The sequence below is a fragment of the Gorilla gorilla genome, chromosome 9 (genome assembly GCF_029281585.2).
Source record: "Gorilla gorilla gorilla isolate KB3781 chromosome 9, NHGRI_mGorGor1-v2.1_pri, whole genome shotgun sequence".
NCBI lineage: Eukaryota > Metazoa > Chordata > Mammalia > Primates > Hominidae > Gorilla > Gorilla gorilla.
In genome coordinates, this window is record NC_073233.2 from 7,346,458 (window position 1) to 7,370,640 (window position 24,183).

The 24,183-nt window shown below is 56.1% G+C and overlaps 1 protein-coding gene across 4 annotated transcripts in view; it reads right to left on the bottom strand.

The window, feature by feature from the left end:
* CHID1 (chitinase domain containing 1) overlaps positions 1 to 9,962 on the bottom strand; it is a 42,766-nt gene extending 32,804 nt beyond the window's left edge. Inside the window, exons 1-5 of one of the 4 annotated variants that reach the window (XM_004050392.5) lie at positions 9,726 to 9,962; positions 7,491 to 7,594; positions 3,651 to 3,804; positions 1,904 to 2,053; positions 1,140 to 1,272 (exon numbers count right to left, since the gene is read on the bottom strand). In XM_004050392.5, coding sequence (XP_004050440.1) covers positions 1,140 to 1,272; positions 1,904 to 2,053; positions 3,651 to 3,761 — 394 coding nt within the window. In that variant the 5' untranslated portion in view covers positions 3,762 to 3,804; positions 7,491 to 7,594; positions 9,726 to 9,962. The remainder of the gene's footprint in view (positions 1 to 1,139; positions 1,273 to 1,903; positions 2,054 to 3,650; positions 3,805 to 7,490; positions 7,595 to 9,725) is intronic. The other 3 variants (XM_019036313.4, XM_063710863.1, XM_004050393.4) reach the window with 3 other exon arrangements.
* Between the last annotated feature and the right edge of the window lie 14,221 nt (positions 9,963 to 24,183).

The window sequence follows — 24,183 nt, forward strand, 5'->3', positions numbered from 1 at the left end:
ATAACGTGGCAGCCGCACAATACGCAAGGGAAAGGGCAGGGGCGGGGAGGCGGGTGTGAGAACCCACTCCTCCCTGGCCCAGGGCTGGCTCTCCACACCCTCTTCCTGACCCCAACTCTCCACCCTTCTGGCCAAGGCCCCCGTCCTGACCCTGCAGAGCAGCTCTGATCTTACCCTCCCTGAGCTGGGACAGCTCAGAGCCTGTGGCCGGCCAGGGGCACAGGCAGCTGCATCCTAGGGCCTGGGGAAGGTCAGGGTTTCTCCGAGCTGAGGGATGGCCAGACCCGCCAGGCCCTGACACTGGCTGACACTCCAACACCTCTCCACGGTTCTCTCAGTGTCAGGGAAAACCACTCCTGCTCTCTGAACTCCAAAACCGCCTAACACTTCCCCTGCCATTTCTCTCTGTCCGAGCCCAAACGCAAGGTGCGGCCACGTAAACTCGGGCAGACGTCATCAGGATGTGCCATCAGGAGGCAGCCTCCGCCTGAACCCCACCCTCCTCCCTGGCATTGAATGAAAATCACTGAGAGAGGGACAGAGGAGGAGAAGCCAACGGCCTGTGCCCTTTGCTGCCCAGAGGCTGCCTGAGTCATTGTAGAGCCTGTCCTGCACACGCTTGTGTGCAGCCCGGAAGTGCAAGGGAAGGCCCCCCTCACAGCCACCTGGACCACGTGCAGACCTGGGCGGAACACTCTGAGGCACCAACCTGGCCTTGCAGAGGGTCCCACAGTGGCGACCACCTCAGAAACCCCCTCCACCAGGCCTGCCCTGCTCCTCACTCACCTTCCCACTTAGCACACCAGCCCACACCATGGGCCTGCTCTGCCGGCTGGGCCCCAAGGGGTGAGGGCGTGGGCCTCACAGTCACCACACTCACACTCACACCCACTGTCTCACACTTAGACATGTCCACACCGACAGTCACATTCAACACACTCACAATCTCTTCTCTCCCACATCATCAGTCTCACACTTAGACACTCACATTCACACTTAAATCACGCAGAGACACACACACACTCCCAGAGACACCCACAAAGAGAGACATACCTACTCACACACACACACCCCTGCTCTCGCACTCACGCTCTTTTCAGCCTGTAAGGCAAGCACAGTCAAGCAGGAAGGATGAGAACCTTGGTCCACGTCGTGGAGGCCTGTGACCTCAAACATCTCACGGCCACGTCTCTTCAGCTGCAGCCAGACGGGTGAGATCTGTGTGAACTTGCTCCCAAAGACCTTGGTGACATCGTAGCCATGGCTGTTCCACTGGCAAAAGATGGAGACATCAGATGGAGGACAGGTGAGTGAGCACCTGTCTCACCATGGTGCTGTCATTCTGGCGCCTCTGGACGTGCCCAGGGCTGGCCAGTGTAGACAGATACCAGCCCGGACTGACATCAGCTCCTGGCCTGGGGTATCCTTCTCCTACTCTGGACTGCCACTCACAGCCTGGGACCCAGGCCACGACATCCCTTTCACCAAAAGTGACTGGTGCTTGTCTTAAGCCCCACCTGGAGCTAGTGCACACCACTGCTGCAGGCTGGCAGCTGGGAACAGCAAGAGAAGAGGAGGCTGGGTGTGAGAACCCACCCCTCCCTGGCCCAGGGTTGGCTCTGCACACCCACTTCCTGACCCCAGACGACCTGAGAGCCCACCTCTGGAGTCAGGGGGAACCCACAGAGATCAGCACAGCAAGCCCCTGGAGAGACCCCCAAGGTCTTACACTCTGACATCTCCAGAATGGCATCTCTCCCACCGTAGCCTCACAGCAGCGGCAGCTCCGGGAGATCAGAACATAGACCCCCATCACTGACTGGCCAGAAGAGGCCATCACGGGGCCAGGGCAGCCCACCTGAGCCTCAGGACCTCCCTCTGCACTGTGAGGGCCCCAACTTACTGGAGTGACATAGCCCAGTACATCCCCAGCAAAGTGTCTGTCCCGGGCCTTTGCCGAGCAGTAGCTGCGATGCTCAAGAACCACACTCTCAGCTTTGAGGTCCGTCACCACCAAACCCCGGTCTTGCACCGGCTTATCTGAAAACTGACTCTGAAATAAAACGAGTGAGAGAAAAGCCTCAGTCATCTGTCCACAGTGTAGAGCACAGAGCCCCACCCAGCAAGTCCCTTCCATTCAGCCAGCAGCCGAGTCTCTGGATCCACACAGTGCTGCTGACCCGGAGACCCTGTATGTTGAGGATCGAGGCCACAGCAGGCAATTCAATTCAGAAGCACTCTGGCCATCAACAGACACTGGCCGACCGTACAGGGCCTTTCCCACCCTTGCTCCGGGCTGGAAGGCAGGCAGGCAGACAGACAGCTATGGTGGCTCCCTCCTTGCATGTGAGGGTGGATGGTCTGCACCAGCTCTGGCCACTCGATACCCATCCGGGCACTCCAGGGCCATACGCTTTGCTGGACAAGAACATGCCAGGTGCCCTGGGTGTGTTGGCTCACACCTGTAATCCCAGAACTTTGGGAGGCCGAGGCAGGTGGACCACCTGAGGTCAGGAGTCGGAGACCAGCCTGGTCAACATGGTGAAACCCCATCTCTACTAAATATGCAAAAATTAGCCAGGCGTGGTGGCGGGCGCCTGAAGTCCCAGCTACTCGGGAGGCTGAAGCAGGAGAATCGCTTGAACCTGGGTGGCAGAGGTTGCGGTGAGCCAAGATCGCGCCATTGCGCTCCAGCCTGGGCAACAAGAGCAAAACTTCATCTCAAAAAAAAAAAAAGAAAAGAACATGCCAGGCACACGCCACCATGCTGGCCAACCACTGCCTGCCACCGCCCCTGCCAACGTGACCCTGCTGGCCAACCACTGCCTGCCACCGCCCCGCCAATATGACCCTGCTGGCCAACCACTGCCTGCCACCGCCCCGCCAATACGTCCCTGCTGGCCAACCACTGCCTGCCACCGCCCCCACCAATTCGAGTCTTTTCCTGCCATGTCACACCTCCCCCTACTCCACCTCTGCTCCTGGAAACCTTCCATCCAGTTATCAACTTGTCTCTTCTGTCCACACTCTGTGGCCCGGCTCGGCCTCCCCTTGACCTCGCCCCAAGGGGCCCCGTGAGAGAGAGATGTCCACTGCATAGTTTATTTGCCCCCATACAGCACAGAGAAAGCATCTGCCAGTCCAGGACTAGGTCACAGGAACAGTCCTGTGGCAGGGTCTGGCCAGCGGCATGGGGACTGCTGGGGCTGAGAGGTGGTTCTATGAGTTTACACCCTTGAAGGTGCAATCCCCAGGGCCATCCCAGGGGAACGTCCCAAAAAGCATGAGGCAAACACAGCTCAAGGCCATGATAAAGACAGCAAGATGAAGATGCAGGTGATATAAACAAGAGGTAGAGGATGGAAACTGGCAACTGGCACATAAAACAAGCCCCACGTGGGGTGAGTGGGGAGGCACCCTGCTTGCCCTCAAAACCTGGCTCCAGAGGCTGCTCACTCAGAGGTGCTGACTGGCTAGAGCCCCAGAACCACACAGGCCACCCACCGGCTGCGGGCTCATCAGGTGCCTTTGTGAGGAGCCAAGCCCCTCGAGCCTCCTGGCTCACAGGCCCCAGTGAACAGAAAGGAGAAGAGGATGATGGATCAGCCCTCAGCCAGTACCGTCACCTCAAGTCCCCAGGCCACCCTTACCTTCTCCAGCAGCGTCTTTGAGGCGGCTTTTTTGGCATCTGACTTTGACAGGGTAGTGTGAACAGGGCTGCAGGCCAGGGCAAGCCAGAGGAGGTTGAAGAGTGTCTGCATGGTAGGTGTGTCACAGTAGGGTCCAACCTCGGGGTCCAGAGGGCTGCAGGGAAAGCGGAGCACATTCAAACAAGTGGCAGAGAAATGCAGCACTTGGGCAACCCCTCTGCTGATGGGGCCACTTTCTCCTAACAGGGCCTGGGTCCTCATGGCACTGGATAGAGCCCTGGCCACTGGGACAGAGCCCTGACCTGGACCAGCCCTGGCGGCCACAGTCTATTCTCCAGTACTCCTGGGCCTCCTGACTGAGCCACCGGTTCCTCCTAGATACCCAGAAAGGAGCTTCCTCACCATCAGCCATAGAACCCTCCCCTCACAGCCCAAGGCCGCCCTGACCACCACTGGCAATCTAGAAAAGCATTGGTTCCCACCTCCTCCTTCAAACCCAAAGAAAGCCAAACCATGGTAGGGCTTAAGTGTAAAATAATGAAGCCACAGGCTGGGCCACGTGGCGGCTCACGCCTGTAATCCCAACACTTTGGGAGACCGAGGTGGGAAGATTACTTGAGCCCAGGAGTTCGAGACCAGCCGGAGCAACATAGTGAGATCCTACAAAAATTAAATATTTGGGCTGGGTGCGGTGACTTATGCCTGTAATCCCAACACTTAATGGGAGGCTGAGGCGGGCGGATCACCTGAGGTCAGGAATTCATGACCAGCCTGACCAACATGGTGAAACCCCATCTCTACTAAAAATATAAAAATTAGCCAGGTGTGGTGGCGTGCACCTGCAGTCCCAGCTACTCGGGAGGCTGAGGCAGGAGAATTGCTTGAACCCAGGAGGCAGAGGCTGCAGTGAGCCAAGATCATGCCACTGCACTCCAGCCTGGGGACAGAGCAAGACTCCATCTCAAAAAAAAAAAAAAAAAAAAAGAAAAAAATCGTAGGCTTCATAATAACGATGATGGTGGTGATGCCACGTTAAGTACTAGGAGAAAATATAGCTACCTATTTATGCAGTCTCAGGGTGGAGAAGGCTTTTCCAGCTATATGAGCAATGGGAGAGATTAGGAAAGAAAATACCACTGGAGTAGAACTACATACAAATGTAAGACTTTCATTCAGGAAATAAAGAAGGAAATGTGAAGACAAATAATACACCAGAAAGAATATTCGGAACACACTTGACAACGGATTTCTACCCATAATCTATTCACAACATGCAAATAAATCTCACAAATCAAGAAAACACATTCCAGTAAAAAATGTCCCGGCTGGGCACGGTGGCTCATGCCTGGAATCCCAGCACTCTGGGATCCCAGCCGCCACCACACCTGGCTAATTTTTGTATTTTAATAGAGACGAGGTTTCACCACATTGGCCAGGCTGGTCTCCACCTCCTGACCTCAGGTGATCTGCCCACCTTGGCCCCCCAAAGTGCAGGGATTACAGGTGTGAGCCACTGCGCCCGGCTGTGGGACTTTTTTTTTTTTTTTTTTTTTTTTTGAGTTGGAGTCTTGCTATGTCACCACACTGGAGTGCTGTATCTTGGCTCACTGCAACCTCCGCCTCCTGGGTTCAAGCGGTTCTCCTACCTCAGCCTCCCGAGTAGCTGGGATTATAGGCACGTGCCACCACATCCGGCTAGTTTTTGTATTTTTAGTAGAAATGGGGTTTCGCCATGTTGGCCAGGTTGGTCTCAAGCTCCTGGCCTCCCGTGATCTGCCTGCCTCCCAAAATGAGCCACCGCACCCAGCCATGGGGGATTTTCCACATACGTTGAAAACATGAGGATGTTCATGGACCTGGCTCTCCCAGATGCTGGAACACAGACAGGCACTGCCATGCTCGTGGTGTGCCAGTCAACGAAGACACTACAAGACAGAACTTCCACAGTTCAGTCCCACAGAGAAAGCATGTAGGGAGGGGTGGTAGAAAGCAAACGACATGCCCTTCACGTGGAAGCTTAAGAAACAAAACAAAAAAGTAGCCTGGGCGCGGGGGCTCACGCCTGTAATCACACCACTTCAGGAGGCCAAGGCAGGCAGATCACCTGAAGTTGGGAGTTCGAGACCAGCCTGACCAACATGGAGAAACCCTGTCTCTACTAAAAATACAAAATTAGCTGGGCGTGCTGGCGCATGCCTGTAATCCCAGCTTCTCGGGAGGCTGAGACAGGAGAATCACTTGAACCTGGGAGGCAGAGGTTGCGGTAAGCCGAGATCGCGCAATTGCACTCCAGCCTAGGCAACAGGAGCAAAAACTCCCTCTCAAAAACAAAGAAACAAAACAAAAAATAAATGAGCAGGCTATCTGGAATTAGTGGTCATTCTGTTTCTTCTCTTTTACTTTATCTGTATCTTCTTGTCTTCCGGCACTAAACTTTTATTACACTGTTCACTTTTAGGTTCTAGGGGCCGCCAACAAAAGTGATTCTACTTTCTGGCTGGGCGCGGTGGCTCACGCCTGTAATCCCAGCACTTTGGGAGGCCAAAGCGGGTGGATCACGAGGTCAGGAGATAGAGACCATCCTGGATAACACGGTGAAACCCCATCTCTACTAAAAATATAAAAAATTAGCCAGGCATGGTGGCAGGCGCCTGTAGTCCCAGCTATTCGAGAGGCTGAGGCAGGAGAATGGTGTGAATCCAGGAGATGGAGTTCGCAGTGAGCCGAGATAGTGCCAGTGCACTCCAGCCTGGGCGACGGTGCGAGACTGTCTTTAAAAAAAAAAAAAAAAAGTGATTCTACTTTCTATCTTTCACTGGGGTTGGGGGCAGCGGCGGGGGGAGCTGAACCACCACCATAGCCCAGCCAGACTGTTTAGTCCTTCATGAAGCTTTGGGACTCTGCTGGGAAGAAGCTCTTGGCTAGTCTCACAGCTCTGGCAGCACAGACCCCTCTAGACCAGCTGAGGGGCCCACACAGCCTGGGCAGAGGCAGATACCTGACAGGTGGGGAGCTCAGCCCAACTCACTACCCAGCAGCTGGGCACATGGCCTTCCCCTTGGGTCACAGGCTCCTGAGGATATGGGAGCCCAGGCCCAAGAGGCTCCAGGAACCCCAGCCAGGCAGGTGCACCTGTCAGAAGATGCTGCCAGAGCCAGGCCTACCACAGTGCCTACCCTCCTACCCAAAAGACTTCCTGGCCAGGAACCTGTTTTCACTTCCTCTGAAACCATCCCCTTGACCTGCTTTCTTCTGCAGAGGCACACGCTGCCCCACTTTGCCCTGTCTCTTCCCTGGGTGAGACTGGTGCTCCTGGTGCAGACTGAGGAGACTGTGGCTACCCCCAGGCAGGGAGTCTGCATGCTTTGGTACCCAATACACCCACAACACACCTGCATAGAAAGAACACGCTCCTGGAGCAAGATCAACCAGTGAAGCTCCCCCACCTAGGAGGCAGGGAGCCACAAGACAGCCTGACCTGCAGGCTTATGGGGAGTTAGGAAGGGAACTCATAGGGCAAGCACAGCAGCACCCAGTACATGGAACCACAGGCAAAGGCAGTGAGTGCTTGAACAGCCACGGCAGTTCCGAGAGGCTGTGCAGGGGGAATAAGAAGGCCCAGGCACAGATCACCACCCTCTGCCCCGACCAACCTCTCCAGCCCCTCTCCTCAGTGATACATCCCAGAATCAGAACCAAGGGCAGCAGCCTGCTGCCACCTCCCCTTAGCCCCACTATCTTTCTGCTGCAGCTGAGGCTTGGTCTGAGTCAGCAACAGCCCCAGGGAAGGTGGGGAGGGTTCTGGCCATGGCACAGGGAAGACGGCCCAGAATCACTTGCCTGGCCAGGCTGAAACGGTGGCTGCCTCAGCTCCCAGGCACCCAGTCTTTGACCCCAGCCCATTCCATTACCACTGGCTCCTTCTCTGTCTTCTGGGTGGAAATCTGGGTCAGGGAAGAAGGAAAGGAATGAAAAACCAAACGGTGGTTCTCTAGGGGACTGGCCCAGGAGTAACTGGAGGGCACACTCAGGTACCCAGTGACCAACCACTATAGGGCTGGGTCTCTGCCCCCTACCTGCCGTCCTGCAGATTTGAAACAGGGCCACTGTCCACCCACCTAGTGGCCCCTCTGCCTATGACCTCCCTGCCCCCCAGCCTGTGATTTCACACTTCAGGGAAGGAAGAGGAAAGGGTGGAAGAGGAAGACAGTCCTGCCAGCATGTGTCCAGCAGAGGGGACACTAGGAGAACCTAACTGAACACAAGGCCAGGGTACTGCCTCTGTCCACTCGCACTTAACTTGCCAGCTCTGCGATGAAGTGCTTGGATACAGGCTGCTCACAAATGCTGGGCTGCTTCTTTGACTTGCTATGGAACTTTCCAGACAACTGCCCCAGGGAGATGGTGTGTGTGATGTGTGAGGGGTGCTCACACTGCAACCAGGCCCTTGTCTGGGCTTTGGTACCTCTCCAGCTCCCCACTGCGCCCCGGCCACTCTGCTCTGAGGCCCGTGAGGACACTCTCCATAATGCTCTTCACATAACACAGACTCCCAGGCTTGCACACACTGTGTTCCTGCATCAAACCGTTTCTTCCCCAAATGCCAATGACCTTCCCTTGGGCAGAACGGCCCCGCACACAAAGGGAATGTGTTGTGTTACGAAGAGGCACAGGCCCCGACCCTGGTCACCCAAAGGGGTCCCAGAAACCGCTCTGTAACAAGATAAGGTGGAGCGCTACTGCTCCCACTTTCCTGCACTCCCAGTCCGTAGGTCCAGGACCTCCTCGGTGGTGTCGATGGAAATGATGGGAGTCACAGCAGGGGCTTTCCAATGCTTTTCATGGAGACCAGCAGTAAGAAATGCACTTTAAGTCACAGCCCAGCACACATGTATGCCATGTGTGCACGTGTTGTGCATGTGTGTACATGTGTAGAGCGACAGCAGCCAATCAGAGCTAACTCTATTCTGCAATGGACGCACTGACAACTCCTGTTCTGTCGTGTTTTGAAGAACTAACTGGTGCATGGTGGCTCTGGCCTGTGATCCTAGCACTTTGGGAGGCCAGGAGTTCTTGACTGGTTTTGGCAACACAGCCAAACATGGTCTCTACAAAAAATATTTTTCTGCCAGGCAGATCACCACATCAGGAGTTCAAGACCAGCCTGGCCAACGTGATGAAACCCAGTCTCTAAAAAAGATACAAAAATTAGCTGGGTGCAGTGGTGTGCACCTGTACTCCCAGCAACTCGGGAGGCTGAGGCAGGAGAATCCCTTAAGCCCAGAAGCGGAGGTTGCAGTGAACCGAGATCGCGCCACTGCACTCCAGCCTGGGTGACAGGGTGAGACTCTGTCTCAAAAAAAAAAAAAAAATTTCTTAGCTGAGTGCGCTGGCGCACACCTGTAGTCCCAAGTAGCTAGGAGGCTAAGAGATTACTAGAGCCCAGGAAGTCGAGGCGGACGGGCGGGCGGGTCACCCTCCAGTTTGGACAGTCAGCAATGGAAGCTTCAAGGGTTGGGGCTGAACCAAGGGTGGGTGGGATCGCGTCTGATGCGCCCGCCCTTCACGGGGACCGCGTGCCCCTCACTGGGAGGGCAGCCCGCCTGGAGCCCTACTGCCTCTGCTCCCTCTGGGGGGTCCTGGGGACCCGATGTCTACCACTCTGCCATACGAGCCGCGCGCTCACACACTCCTCACCCGCCGGCCACATCCCTTGTCTGCGCACTCAGGCCCCTTCCACCCAGCGCGCCTAGCTCTCAGGCTTGCTCGCCCTAGCGCACGCGCTCCACCTCCCACTCGCGGTCCCCCCGACACGCGCCCCCGTCCACACTCGCCCTCCACCCCCGCTCTCGCTCACCCTCGCTCTCATAGCAACCCTCTCTCACCCTCGTCCTCACACCCTCTCACACGCCCCCTCACACACTCGCTCTCTCTCACGCACCCGCCCGGCGTCGCCCGCGACCCCACGCCCGTCCTCCCGGGGCCGAGCCTCGCTGCCCGGCGCGCCCACTTTGCGGGAGGGAAACTGAGGCCGTGCAAGGAGGAGGAGCAGGGACCGGCCGCCGCGGGGCTCACCTGCATGTCAGAGAGGCCGGACGGCCACAAACGCACGGCCCGAAGATGCTCCAGCGCGCCGGAAGTCCCGCCCCAGGCGCCCGCGCGCCGCCGCCGCGCACGGCACGCTGGGATGGAGAGGGGCTGGGCCGGGACAGGGGAGTGGGCAGGGCTGCCCGAAAGTCGGGGCCGGGGAGGGGACAGGGCGGGGCCGCGCCGGGGGCGGATCCCGGGCCCGGCGCGTTCACCTTGAGCACCTCTGGCGCTCGCGCTGGAGCTGGTTATCAGGTTCCCGGCCCAGGGGGAGCCGGGTTCCCAGCGCCACGGCTCTTAGGCAGGCCTGGCGTCCTTGGCGTGGGGCCGCGCGGGGCCTTGGGCTCCAGGGTCTCTGCCCGGCTCGGCGGTGCCGGGAGAACCGCGCGGTGGGCTCCGCCCCGGCACGCTCCCCCGGGGACCCGGAGTCACCACTCCTGGAGTCCCCCCGACCCCCGCCTGGGTGGACCATCTCCATCCCCAGGCCGATGGCGCCCACTGCGCTGTCTCCAGCGGGGACGGCCCGAAACGCGCGCTCTCTCGGTCCGCACCCCCGCCTTGCACATTGCACGAGCCGGAGCCCCAGGAGGCAAACCGAGTTCCCAACTCAGCCCCTCGCGCTTGGATGAACGAGCGGGTGGCCAGCACTTTGAGTCACCGCGCATTCTACGCGGCACAGGCTGTCCGACCCCCACCCCCAGCCCTAGCCGTTCCCAGCGCAGTTTCCTACAGAAAACCGCACGGCCGGGCCCCACCCTGCCCAGCTCAGCCGTTCCCGGGGCGCGCGTGGGCTCCAAGACACCCTGCACAGCTGCTTCTCCATTTCTGCTGCTTGGGAGCTTTCTCCTTAAACTAAGCTTTGTCTTTCTTTCTAGTCACGTTTCCTTCTTTCCCTTCCCGGTATTTTCTGCCAGCTGACGCCCACGCCTTTCCTAGAAGGGGCTGGGGGCTGCATGCGGTGCGAGGCACGTCCCCCACCAGCTGTGGGCTCTCACTCAGCTCAGCACTCGCTCTCAGCAAACGGCCTGGATGGTGGCCTGAAGCCTGACCTTTGGGGGTGAAGACCTCAAGTCGGCAGAGCTCTGGAGAGGGTCCCAGTAAGCTATGGCAGGTGTCCTCAGGGACATATGCGCAGTCCTCCCAATGCTAAGGAGGCCATGGCAACATCCAACTTCTCTTAGGAAAGGCACTTAGCCATTTTAGGATCTCATTGAGGTCAGAGGTCTTTGGCGCTAAAGAATTGCAGAATCGATCGGGCAGCCGCCGCCTTTAATCCTAGCACTTTGGGAGGCCAAGGCGGGTAGATCACTTGAGGTCAGGAGTTCGACACCAGCCTGGCCAACATGGTGGAACCCTGTCTCTACTAAAAATACAAAAATTAGGCGTGGTGGCGCATGCCTGTAATCCCAGCTGCTGGGGAGGCTGAGGCAGGAGAATTACTTGAACCTGGGAGGCGGAAGTTGCAGTGAGCAGAGATCACACTGCACTCCAGCCTGGGTGATAAAGTAAGACTCAGTCTCAAAAAAACAAAAAAAAAGAATTGCAGAATCTACTTAGGGTTCACTCTGGGCCAGAACTACAGACCCCAAGAGCAGATGGGGCCCGCAGATGGAAGGATAGGAAGCCCAGAGCGAGGCCCCTCTGCAGAGCTCCCACCGGCCGGGTTCCTGGGGGAGTCTTGTCAGTTGCCAGCACAAAGCGGTCCGCTTCCCAATCTGCATAGTTTGTGCCAATGGGCCCCGTGTACCTGGATTGAAAACTGACTTCTTGGCTGGGCGCAGTGGCTCACGCCTGTAATCCCAGAACTTTGGGAGGCCGAGGCGGGCGGATCACAAGGTCAGGAGATCGAGACCATCCTGATTAACACGGTGAAACCCTGTCTCTACTAAAAATACGAAAAATTAGCCGGGCGCAGTGGCGGGCGCCTGTAGTCCCAGCTACTTGGGAGGCTGAGGCAGGAGAATGGCATGAACCCAGGAGGCGGAGCTTGCAGTGAGCCAAGCCATTGCACTCCAGCCTGGGCGACAGAGTGAGACTCTGCCTCAAAAAAAAAAAGAAAAAAGAAAACTGACTTCTTTAGGTGGGCACCCACCTTTTAGCCTCAGGAAGATGCTGAATGAAACATACCAAGATTTAGGAGAATCAGAACCGAAGTGTTAGCATTCCTGTATTAAGTGAAACTTGAACACATTTCGTATTTTATGTTTTTGGAACATCTAAGATAACTTGCAGTTCACCACATTTAAAATTTGAATCTGTTAAGTTGTATGAGTTTTTAGCCAGGTGCAGTGGCTGACCCCTGTAATCCCAATGCTTTGGGAGGCCAAGGCAGGAAAATCACCCCCCACCCCCCCAAAAAAAAGTATCACAGTGAAATAAGGTTTCACCCTGTCACCCAGGCTGGAGTGCAGTGGATTATGGTTCACTGCAGCCTCCACTTCCTGGGCTTAAGCAAACCTCCTGCGTCAGCCTCCCCAAATGCTGGGATTATAGACATAAGCCACCTCACCAGGCCAATGCATGAGTTACTGAAGCACCCGAGATTCTGTTATCAATTCAGACAACCTAAAGTACGCAAAAAGGACTGAAAAGAGGCTTCATTTATAAATTGTTTGAAATGTTGAAAATTGCTTAATTGAGTTTATAGATGGGACCAAATATTATGCAGAAGCCCCTTTAAAGTGACTGCAGGCCAGGCGCAGTGGCTCACACCTGTAATCCCAGCACTTTGGGAGGCCGAGGTTGACGGATTGCCTGAGCTCAGGAGTTTGAGACCAGTCTGAGCAACATGGTGAAACCCCATCTCTACTAAAATACAAAAAAGTAGCCGGGCTTGGTGATATGCACCTATAGTCCCAGCTACTTGGGAGGCTGAGGCATGAGAATCGCTTGAACTGGGGAGGTGGAGATTGCAGAGAGCCGAGATTGAGCCACTGCACTCCAGCCTGGGAAACAGAGTGAGACTCTGTTAAAAAAAAAAAAAAAAAAAAAAAAAAGGCCGGGCACAGTGGCACACACCTGTAATGCCAGCACTTTGGGAGGCCAAGGCAGGAGGATCGCTTGAGCCCAGGAGTTTGAGACCAGTCTGGGCAACATGGTGAAACCCCGTCTCTACTAAAAATACAAAAAAAATTAATCGGACGTGGTGGTGTGCACCTGTAATCTCAGCTCCTCAGGAGGCTGAGGTAGGAGAATTGCTTGAACCTGGGAGGTGGAGGTTGCAATGAGCCGAGATCGCGCCACTGCACTCCAGCCTGGGTGACAGAGCAAGACTCCGTCTCAAAAAAAAAAAAAAAAAAAGTGACTGTAAAGTCTTCTAGGCTTAAAAGGGAATAATAGGGGGTTTGTAAAATTGAACTTAACAGGTTAATAAATTGGGTTTTGAATTTCTAACTTCAATGTATTGAAATTAAATTTTAATAAATCAAATCCTAATTGTTGAAATTTAATATAAATCCACGCATAACCACCTTGCCCAGGCACTAAACCAGCCCTCAGCCCCCATTCCCAGCCCTCCTTACCCGGGGTGGGTGTGGAGTGCCCTGGCGGAGGTCCAGGCTCTGTCCTGTAGGCCCAGGTCTGACCTGCCCTGAGGCCCTCCTGCTTGCCCACTGCCTGTCTAACGTGGGCATGGGGGGGACAGAGTAGGGCAGGGGCAGGCCGGTGGGGTGAGGAGGCCTGCAGAGATGAGTGTTTCTGCTGCTGACTGGATCCCTGCTTTAGGAGACCCCATGCCTTACCTGGGATATTCCTGGGTCCCCAGCCTGTGGATGCCTCTCAGAGACATCCTCAAAAGCACTTGAAGGCTGGGAGTGGTGGCTCACGCCATAATCCTAGCACTTCGGGAGGCTGATCACTTGAGCCCAGGACATCAAGGCTGCAGTGAGCTGTGATTGCACTGCTGCACTCCAGCCTGGGCGACAGATAGGACCCTGTCTCAAAAAAAAAAAAAAAAAAATTACTCACACCTGGTTGTTGGAGGTGCCTGGTGGCTGTGGGGCCTTTGGGGCTGGGTTTGTGTCTTCCCCAGGCTGGCCAGTGCTCCTGGGTGGGGTCGCAGCGGCTCTGGGTGACTCCTCATTTGCAGAGTCAGCACAGGCAGGGCCCTTCCCGACAGTGGCAGCCTCGTGACTCTGTCCTGTTCTAACGAGGAGACCTTGGCCTGGGTCACCCAAGGGCAGGACCTGGGCCACTATTGCTGACCACGTCCTGTCACTCCTAGGCCTTGAAACATTCCAGTTTAGAGGCCGGAAGCCCAGGAAGAGAGGGACACACACCAGCACTCCCTGCTGCCTAGCCCTCCCCACCTGTGGACGGAGACATCCTCTCTGGGTGCTGGGATAAGCAAATCCAGGGCAAGCAGGAGGGGGAAGTGGCACACTCACACCCAGCGGAGGCTTCTGGATCCAATGCCAGAGCCAGCACAGCAGTTCGCTGTCTGTGTTCCACGTGTGGGCCCCCGCTGGCCCAGCCGGCCCTGGCCAGTGACAGTTGCGTGTAGGTGTCTGGTTGGTTGCTGGGCTGATGCTGATCCCCGAGGTGGGCATGTGTGGTGGCACGTGGCCCTAGCTTTGTGTATTTGCCCTTTGCAAAGGCTGTGTGCGTCACGGCATCATTGTGGGTTTTATACTTCTCACTATCACAAAGCCAACTTAAAGTACCGCAAGCTGGCTGGGTGTGGTGGCTCACGCCTGTAATCCCAGCACTTTGGGAGGCTGAGGCAGGTGGATCACAAGGTCAGGAGATCGAGACCATCCTGGCTAACATGGTGAAACCCCGTCTCTACTAAAAATACAAAAAATTAGCCGGGCTTGGTGGCGGGCGCCTGTAGTCCCAGCTACAAGGGAGGCTGAGCCAGGAGAATGGCGTGACCCCGGGAGTTGGAGCTTGCAGTGAGCTGAGATTGTGCCACTGCACTCCAGCCTGGGCAACAGAGCAAGACTTCATCTCAAAAAAAAAAAAAAATCTGAAAGCAAAGGGGAGGGGCCGGCTGCCTGGCCTTGATGAGATCAAGAGGTAGTATTTCTCCGTGGTAGTGGGTTGAATGGCAGCCCCCGAAAGCTTGTCTAAGTCCTCACTCCTATACCCATGAATGCAACGGTGCAACCATATCTAGAAATAGGATCTCAGCCAGGCGCAGTGGCTCATGTCTGTAATCCCAGCACTTTGGGAGGCTGAGGTGGGTGGATCACCTGAGATCAAGAGTTCAAGACCAAGCCTGGCCAACACGGTGAGAACCCATCTCTACTAAAAATACAAAAATTAGCCTGGCATGGTGGCGTGCACTTGTAGTCCCAGCTACTCCAGAGACTGAGGCAGGAGAATCCCTTGAACTTGGGAGGTGGAGGCTGCAGTGGGCTGAGATCGCAACACTGCACTCCAGCCCGGGAGGCAGAGTGAGGCTCTTGTCTCAAACAACAGCAACAACAACAAATAGAAATAGGGTCTCTGCAGAGGTATCTAGGGTGAGGATCTTGGGATGAGATCATTCTGGATATAGGGTGGGCCCTAAATCCAATGACAGGGGTCCTTGTAAGAAGAGAAGGGAGGTTGGGCACAGTGGCTCATGCTAATCCCAGCATTTTGGGAGGCTGAGGCGGGTGGATCACTTGAGGCCAGGAGTTCAAGACCGGCCTGGCTAATATGGCAAAACCCCATCTCTACTAAAAATACAAAAATTATCTGGGTGTGGTGGCACAAGCTTGTAGTCCCAGCTACTCAGGAGGCTGAGGCAGGAGAATCGCTTGAACCTAGGAGGCAGAGGTTGCAGTGAGCCAAGGTCTCACCACTTCACTCCAGCCTGGGCAACAGAGTGAGACTCCGTCTCAAAAAAAAAAAAAAAAAAAAAAAAAGGGAACAGAAGGGAGAGGCAGCACTGAGACAGATGCAAGGGGTGAACGTGGGGGTGGGGCCTCCAGAAGGAACCAACCCCACTGACACCTGCTTCTGCCTTTCGAACGGCGAGGCCAGAATGTGTTTCTGTTGAGTTGCAGCCTCTGGTTTGTGGTCATTTTTCAGAGAGTCCTAGGAAGCTCATATGGCCATTTGGAAAGCCTGCAGTGATAATTTTAGTCAGTATGCTTTATTTCCTTTTTTTTTTTTTGGAGTCTCGCTCTGTCACCCAGGCTGGAATGCAGTGGCACCATCTCGGCTCACTGCAACCTCCACCTCCTGGGTTCAAGCAATTCTCCTGCCTAAGCCTCCCGAGTAGCTGGGATTACAGGCACTCGCCATCATGCCCGGCTAATTTTTGTATTTTTAGTAGAGATAAGGTTTCACCATGTTGGCCAGGCTGGTCTTGAACTCCTGACCTCAGGTGATCTGCCCGCCTCGGCCTCCCAAAGTGCTGGGATTACAGGTGTCAGCCACTGTGCCGGGCTTATTTTCTAACTTTCTTTTTCTCAGACCAACCTTAAAATTGATGAATATTCCACCAGCTCACCTGGCTGGGCCCACAGAGAAGCCTGGGCTGGAGGCCAGGTGGGTGGGTGCTGGCCCGCCTGGAGGGAAGTGCTTGCTGCAGAACCCCCTGGCCAGGGAGCCCCTCGGGTGCTGGGAAACTGACTGTGGGCAGGGCCGGTCTGGCCTCAGCTGGTCTGGCCAGTAGAGCTGGGGGGCATTGCTCCACGGGGGTCTGAGGGAGCCCAGAGGCTATAGACTCCTGCTCTGGGGCTAACAGGAGGCCAGGAGTAGCAGCATCTGTGGGTGGGGGAACAACAGGATTTTCATGGCACCTCCCCACCCCTCCCCCAGCTGGTGTCACCTGCTGTATGGCTCCTGTGTGGCTTTGGGCATTTGGGGAGGTGGGGGAGCATTTACTGATGACTGATGGTGCCTGTGGGAATGGGCTTGGCGGTACTGATGATGAGACACAGGACAGAACGGGGGACGTCCTGATATGCCCTGGAGCCCCAGAGGCTTTATGACGCCCCCCCACGTTGTCCTTGGGGTGTACCTTGCACCTGGTAATCATTAGGTGTTTGTTAGGATCTAGGTTTGTCTGAGTGTGGCAGTGCCCCCAGCCATGCCATTCCCAACAGAGTGTTAGCCATCAAACTGTGTTCTGAGGAGGGAGTGGAAAGGCAGGCAGGAATTCAACATCCTGCCCCAAATGGGCACATGTCACCTCTGTTACGGGGTGAATTTTGTTTCCTAAAAACACATATATTAAGTCCTAACCCCAGTGCCTCAGGATGTGACCTAATTTGGAGGATTGTGGCAGATGTAATTAGTTCAGATGAGGTCAGTAAGGTGGGCCCTAATCCAATAGGACTGGTGTCCTTTTTAGAAGAGGAGATTATGGCCTTACGCAGTGGCTCGCACCTGTAATCCCAGCACTTTGGGAGGCCGAGGTGGGCAGATCACTTGAGGCCAGGAGTTTGAGACCAACCTGGAAAACACAGTGAAACCACAGCTCTACTAAAAGTTAAAAAAAAAAAAAAATTAGCTGGATGTAGTGGCACATGCCTGTAATCCCAGCTACTCAGGAGGCTGAGGCTAGAGAATCACTTGAACCCAGGAGGCGGAGGTTACAGAGGTTACAGTGAGCTGATATCATGCCATGGTCCTCCAGCCTGGGGGACAAGTGCAAAACTCCATCTCAAAAAGAAAAAAAAAAAGAGAAGATGAGGACACAGAGGAGTACCTAGGGACAACCCTGTGCAGACCCATGGAGAAGATGGCATCCATAAAGCCAAGGAGAGGGGCCTCAGGAAGAGCATGCCCGGTGGACATCTTTTTTTTTTTTTTTTTTTTTTGAGATGGAATCTCGCTCTGTCGCCCAGGCTGGAGTACAATGGTGCGATCTCAGCTCACTGCAAGCTCCGCCTCCTGGGTTCATGCCATTCTTCTGCCTCAGCCTCCCAAGTAGCTGGGACTACAGGCACCCGCCACCACGCCTGGCTAATTTTTTGTATTTTTAGTAGAGACAGGGTTTCACCATGTTAGCCAGGATGGTCTCGATCTCCTGACCTCGTGATCCGCCCGCCTCGGCCTCCCAAAGTGCTGGAATTACAGGTGTGAGCCACCGGGCCCGGCCCCGGTGGACATCTTGATCTTGGACTTCCAGCCTCCAGGACTATAGGAAGACAAATTTCTGTTGTTCCAGCTGCCCAGGCTATGGTACATTTCAGGGCAGGCCCAGATACAATCTCCCTGCACGTTCTGCTATCACCAGGCAATGCCTAGCTGCAAAGGAGGCTGGGAAATGTAGTCTTGATTCTGGGCGGCCACATGCCCACCAAGTCAGGAGATCAGCTACCGTAGAAGGAGGGGAGATTCAGCGGCAGGGCTGGACTCTCAGTCTCTGCCGTTGGCACACGTGCAGGTCTGCAGGGCACACAGGGTACATGCTGCTTCCTGCTCATTGGGTAGCCAGTGAACCACGTGATATCCAAGTCCCCGGGAATTAAACCAGCAGAGAACTCTGGCTCAGCTCTGCAGGGAGGTAATAAAGGTGTCCTACCATCCCTGCTAGGCCGAAGCAATCAGCGGTGCTGACACTCTCTGTATATTTGGAGTGCCAGAGGCTGTGGGTTTTTTTCCTTGTTTCTTTTTCTTTCTTTCTTTCTTTTTTTTTTGAGACAGAGTCTCACTCATGTCACTCAGGCTGGAGTGTGGTGGTGTGATTTTGGCTCACTGCAACCTCCACCTCCAGGGTTCAAGCAATTCTCGTGCCTCAGCCTACCCAGTAGCTGGGATTACAAGTGCCTGCCACCATGCCTGGCTAATTTTCATATTTTTAGTAGACACAGGGTTTCACCATGCTGGCCAGGCTGGTCTCAAACTCCTGACCTCAAGTGATCCACCTGCCTTGGCCTCCCAAAGGGCTGGGATCACAGGTGTCAGCCACCATGCCTGGCCGGTTGTGGGTTTTTTCTTAGTTTACATTCTTTCACTCTTGCTTTTAACGTTAGAATTCCCAGAGCTGGGCTGAGCACAGTGGTTCACACCTGTAATTCCAGCACTTTGGGAGGCCAAGGCATGGGCCTGGGCTGATGGGATTTGCTGCCGTGGGAGAAATGGCCAGGACAGTGGCTTTCCTTGGCATTGTCAGTGAGTGAGGCCACAGAGGTTCATGACAGTCCCCCAGCCCCACTTTGCTGCCAGGCTGGCTGGGCCGGGGATTGGAATGGGCATGTGCTGTAACACCGTGTGGTTGGTGTCTGACAGCATGGAAGTCCAGCGCGGGCTAGTCAGGCTGGTAAAATGGGTCACACCTCAGAACTGCCTCGTGTGCTCTTAAAAACCGCAGCACTCAGGCTATATACCCTGGCCTGTCCCATCAGACCCTCTGAGGGTGTCGCTAGTCGTCAGCCGCGCCACTGGTCTACCCCTTGGGTTGGGAAGGGGGCTCCCAGGATTTCCACGTTGCCTTCCTGTTACAGTAGGTAGCCAGTCAGACGTGAGCAGGGCGGGAGAGGGCTCCCCTGCTCCCCGTCCCCCAACCAGGAAAGTCAGTTGACCATCAGGTGATGGTCAGGGAGCTGTTTGTTGTTGTTGTTGTTGTTTGAGTCTCGCTCTGTCGCCCAGGCTGGAGTGCAGTAGCGCGATCTCGGCTCACTGCAAGCTCTGCCTCCCGGGTTCACGCCATTCTCCTGCCTCAGCCTCCCAAGTAGCTGGGACTATAGGCTCCCGCCAGCACGCCCAGCTAATTTTTTGTATTTTTAGTAGAGACTGGGTTTCACCATGTTGGCCAGGGTGGTCTTGAACTCCTGACCTCGTGATCCACCTGCCTTGGCCTCCCAAAGTGCTGGGATTACAGGTGTGAGCCACTATGCCTGGCTTTTTTTTTTTTTTTTTTTTTGGCAGAGTCTTGCTCTGTTGCCCAGGCTGGAATGCAATGGCGGGATCTTGGCTCACTGCAACCTCCAGTTCCCAGGTTCAGGCGATTCTTCTACCTTAGCTTCCAAAGTAGCTGGGACTACAGGTGCCCGCCACCATGCCCAGCTAATTTTTTATATTTTTAGTAAAGACAGGGTTTCACTAAGTTGACCAGGCTGGTCTTGAACTCCCTGCCTTAAGTGATCCACCCGCCTCTGCCTCCTATGGGAGGGGATCACAGGCATGAGCCACTGCGCCCAGCCTGGAATTTTCTTGACCATACTTTTTTTTTTTTGAGACAGAGTCTCACTCTGTCACCAGGCTGGAGTTCAGTGATGTGATCTCTGCTCACTGCAACCTCTGCCTCCTGGGTTCAAGTGATTCTCCTGCCTCAGCCTCCCGAGTAGCTGGGACTACAGGCACGTGCCACCATGCCCAGCTAATCTTTGTATTTTTAGTAGAGACGGGGTTTCACCATGTTGGCCAGGATGGTTTTGATCTCTTGACCTCATGATCCCCCGATCCCCCCGCCTCGGCCTCCCAATGTGCTGGGATTACAGGTGTGAGCCACCGTGCCTGGCCTTGACCACACATCTTATGCAGGAGCTTAGGGGGCTGCCCCTCTGTTGGCCCAAGGGTCCCCTGAGCTGGTAATCCATACTAGGGGCTGCTTGGGACAGACCTTGATGATGTAATCACCCTGCCACCTAGTGGGGTGTCTGGCCTCCTTGGCCTTAGTCACCCTGAGCTGCCCTTCTCCTTTGAGAACAGGGGGCCCGCTGATGTGGCTGCACCCCCACAGCCTCAGAGGGCGGCCCTGAGAGCCTGTGAAGGTGCTGGCCCTGTGCAAGTTACACATCTCCAAGCCTTTGGCAGGAAGGGTCTCCTTAGGAGAGGCTGGGCAGGTTCAGTCCCTGAGTCCTCTGAGCCCCTTTCTCTGCATTATGTCCAGGGATTTCTGTCATTGTAACCATGTTTTAGGGGCTGCCCTGCATGTAGCTTCCAGGAATTTGGCCTAGCAGCAGCTGGAGGGACCCTGGGCTGCCAGGCTGGCTCAGTTGATCCAGACACTGTGGGTGACGCAAAGGACTCAGCTGTTGTCCGGGGCCTGTGTCTCAAAAGCCATCCTACAAGTGTTCTGCGGGGTTTTGTTGACAGAAACTCAGCTTCCCGCCGTTCACAGGTGCCCAGTCATCCCCCTCTGGTGCGATTGTGGATGTGGATGTGTTGGGGCCTGACTCAGGATCAAGGGCTGAGCTGGGTGGGGACTCTTGGGAAGTGAGGCTTGGGGTCCCAGGTTATCGAATTTACCCCATGCCAGTTCTCTGGGCCCCGCCCAGCACTCCAGCTCTCCCGCCAGACGTCTGGGGAGGCTGCACCTCCCACCCTGGTGGCTGCTTTGCTGCTGTCTGGGCCCAGCTGTGAATGGCTTTGCATTCCTCCGGCTTTGCAGTGGTGAGAAAGATGTGTGGTCATGGTGGCTCCCACCCGCCCCATGATGAGCACTCAGGAGCCTGAGCTCATCCTCTCATTCTTCAGGTGGGCTGGCTATACCTGACGCACCCACCCACCACAGAGTTCCAGAATGCACCCCTCATGCCTCCCACCCTTCCATGGCAGGGGACAGTCAGTTCCCACAGCCTTCCCTGAGCATGTCACTCCTGGGGACTGCAGGTGCTCAGATGATCACGGGGGGGGCCACAGGGTCTGAGCATGCCACCTCATTGTCCCTGAACTCTCGTGAGTGCACAGGGACCAACTGTACATGGAACACGCTGCCAGACCCTCTTCTGGAAGGGTCATTGTCTGCAACTTACGCCAGAGATGATGAGAAGGAAACTGGGTCATTTGTAAAGCAGACATGTTCAGGTCTGGGTAGGACCCAGGGCATGGCCAGCTAACGCTGCAGGGGCTGTCTGTTGGGGAACCCTGCTGCAGTGAGACAGCACCTCCACACCGCAGCTCGGGGCCCCGGCCTGTTTTCCCTTCATGATGCCCATGTCGGGCTTGTATCTGTGGACCCTGGCTTCCCCATGGCTGTGGATGAAGGAAAGCGACTCGTCCCCACCTCTGCCCTTGGGAATAGTACTGTGACCTTGCGTGGCTAAAGTATGACAAACGTTCAAATAATTTAAGAAATGGCTGGGCGCGGTGGCTCACGCCTGTAATCCCAGCACTTTGGGAGGCCGAGGAGGGCAGATCACGAGGTCAGGAGATTGAGACCATGCTGGCCAACATGGTGAAACTCCACGTCTGCTAAAAATACAAAAAATTAGCCGGGCGTGATGGCGCGTGCCTGTAATCCCAGCTACTGAGAAGGCTGAGGCAGGACAATCGCTTGAATCCGGGAGGTGGAGGTTGCAGTGAGCCGAGATCACGCCATTGCACTCCAGCCTGGGCGACAGAGAAAGACTCCATCTCGAGGAAAAAAAAAAAAAGAAACTGAGGCTGGGCACAGTGTCTTGTAATCTCAGCACTTTGGGAAGCCAAGGCAGGAGGACTGCTTGAGCCCAGGAGTTCAAGACCAGCCTGGGCAACATAGTGAGACTCCATCTCCACAAAAATCAGAAACTTAGCCAGGTGTGGTGGCGTGCACCTGCAGTCCAAGCACTTTGGGAGCCAAGGCAGGAGGATGGTTTGAGCCCAGAAGGTCGAGGCTGTAGTGATTCATGATTGTACCACTGCACTCCAGCCTGGGAGACAAAGGGAGAAACCCTGTCTCTAAAATTAAACATAAATAAATAGGCCAGGCATAGTGACTTGCATCTGTAATCCCAGCACTTTGGGAGACACAGGCAGGTGGAATGCTGGGATTACAGGAGTTCAAGACCGGCCTGGGCACCATGGTGAAATGCCATCACTACAAAAAATAAAATGAAGAAAAAGAAACTGTTTCCTAGGACTGCACACTCCCGAAGCTGGCCTCTCCCTAGCCGAGGAGTGGCAGTGGTCAGGGAGGCCCACATGGACTCAGACCCAAGGCTGGGACTGGAGTGAATCATCTGGAGGGCTTGCGTGTCTGCAAGGGCAACAACGCTGGAAGGAGGTGGGGAGTCTTTTGCATGGCTGCATGTCGGGCCCTCTGGGACCCCTCAACACTCTTGTGTGGACGGGAGGATGTCTGTGGGAATCCCAGAGTTGGCACTGAGGAGGAGTCTTCCGAGTGGGCGGAGGGGGATGCCTGCCAGGCCCAAGCCCTCCTGTGGGCAGCCCCTGCAGCACCCCCATTGCCCTGCTCTGTGAGTGGCTGCTGGCGGGGGGGCACAGTGGTCTGCTTGTCTCGGTCTTCTGCACTGCCACTGCCAATGGGAGCTTGGATTAGGCATGCCAGCCTCCTGATGCCCAGAGCCCATGCTCTGCCCACGTGTGTTAGTGGATGGTCCTCGTGACTGCTGGGACTGTCCTGGAGAGCGGCCCAGGACCCCTCACATGGCACAAGATGCTCTTGTGTCCAGAATGGCCTTTATTTGTTGTCAGGGACAGGGGAGGGAAGCTTCTTGGTGGAAGGGAGAGGCTGAAGAATGAACAGCCCCGGGACCACTTTCTCTGCCAGGAGGTGGCACTGGGAGAGGATGGGGACTCCGGAGGGGTGTACCGTCCTCCAGGAAGCCCTCTGCTGGGTCGGCTCCGTGCCTCTGTCTCGGGAAGTGATGAACTTGGTTGCCTTATGCTGACTGGGGTCTGTCACAGATCTTGGTTTTCCCCAGGAGTTCTGGAGGCCCAGAGCCTGGGTGCGGCACCCGGTTCATTGGGGAGGGGCATGGGTCCTGTCCCCTCCTCCTGGCCGGGCTCCACCAGGGCTAAGCTCTCATCTGGGGCTGCGGAAGTGAGCCAGGGTGGGGACAAAGCCCTGGCTGGTGGGTCTGGGCCAGTTCCAGGTACAGGGTCCAGATCCCCCTACTCCAGCAGGAGGGAGCTTCCTCTTCAAAGCCATCTGGCTCTGGGAAGGACAGTGAGGCAGGGCCATCTGCTTCCCCACTCCCTGGGGTCTCTTCCTGGCTGGGGCCTGGAGCTGTGCAGCCTGGCCCAGCGGGTCCTCCCTTCCGCTGTGTCCACAGGGGTGGGCCTAGGCCTCCAGTTTGCAGTGGTGCAGAGGGCTGGGGAGCAGAGGGGGCCCTGGCAACAGTGGCCAAAAGTCCTGGCGCCGCCGAGGGACTGGATTCCGCAGGGGCTGCAGCCCCTGGCCGCTGTCACTGGGGTGGGGTGGGGTGGGCGGTTGTTTCTCTGCAGGCCCAGGTGATGTGGAGAGGGCACCTGGGCTGCCACACAGACCCTGGGCTGGGTCGGGCACGGGGCCTGCCTCACCCCCAGCTCAGGGACTGCAAGAGATGTGGCCCTGGCGGCTCAGGGCGGCAGGAGGGGCAGGCCAGCCCCACCGTCTCAGGATACCGCGCTAGGGGAGGGTTTCCTCGCCAAAGGCCGTCCAGCGGCTGTGACCCCTTCGCCTGGAGCCCCAGCTTCCTCCCGGCGCCGCCCTCCCGCCCCGGCCCACGCGGAACAAACAAGGCCCTGGCCTCGGAGCTGCCCCGCCGCCCAGCGCTCACAGGTCGTTTATTCCAAGTAAGAAAACGGAGACCTGCTCGGGGCAATCTAGCGGGGCCGAGACCCAGGGCGAGGCCGTACG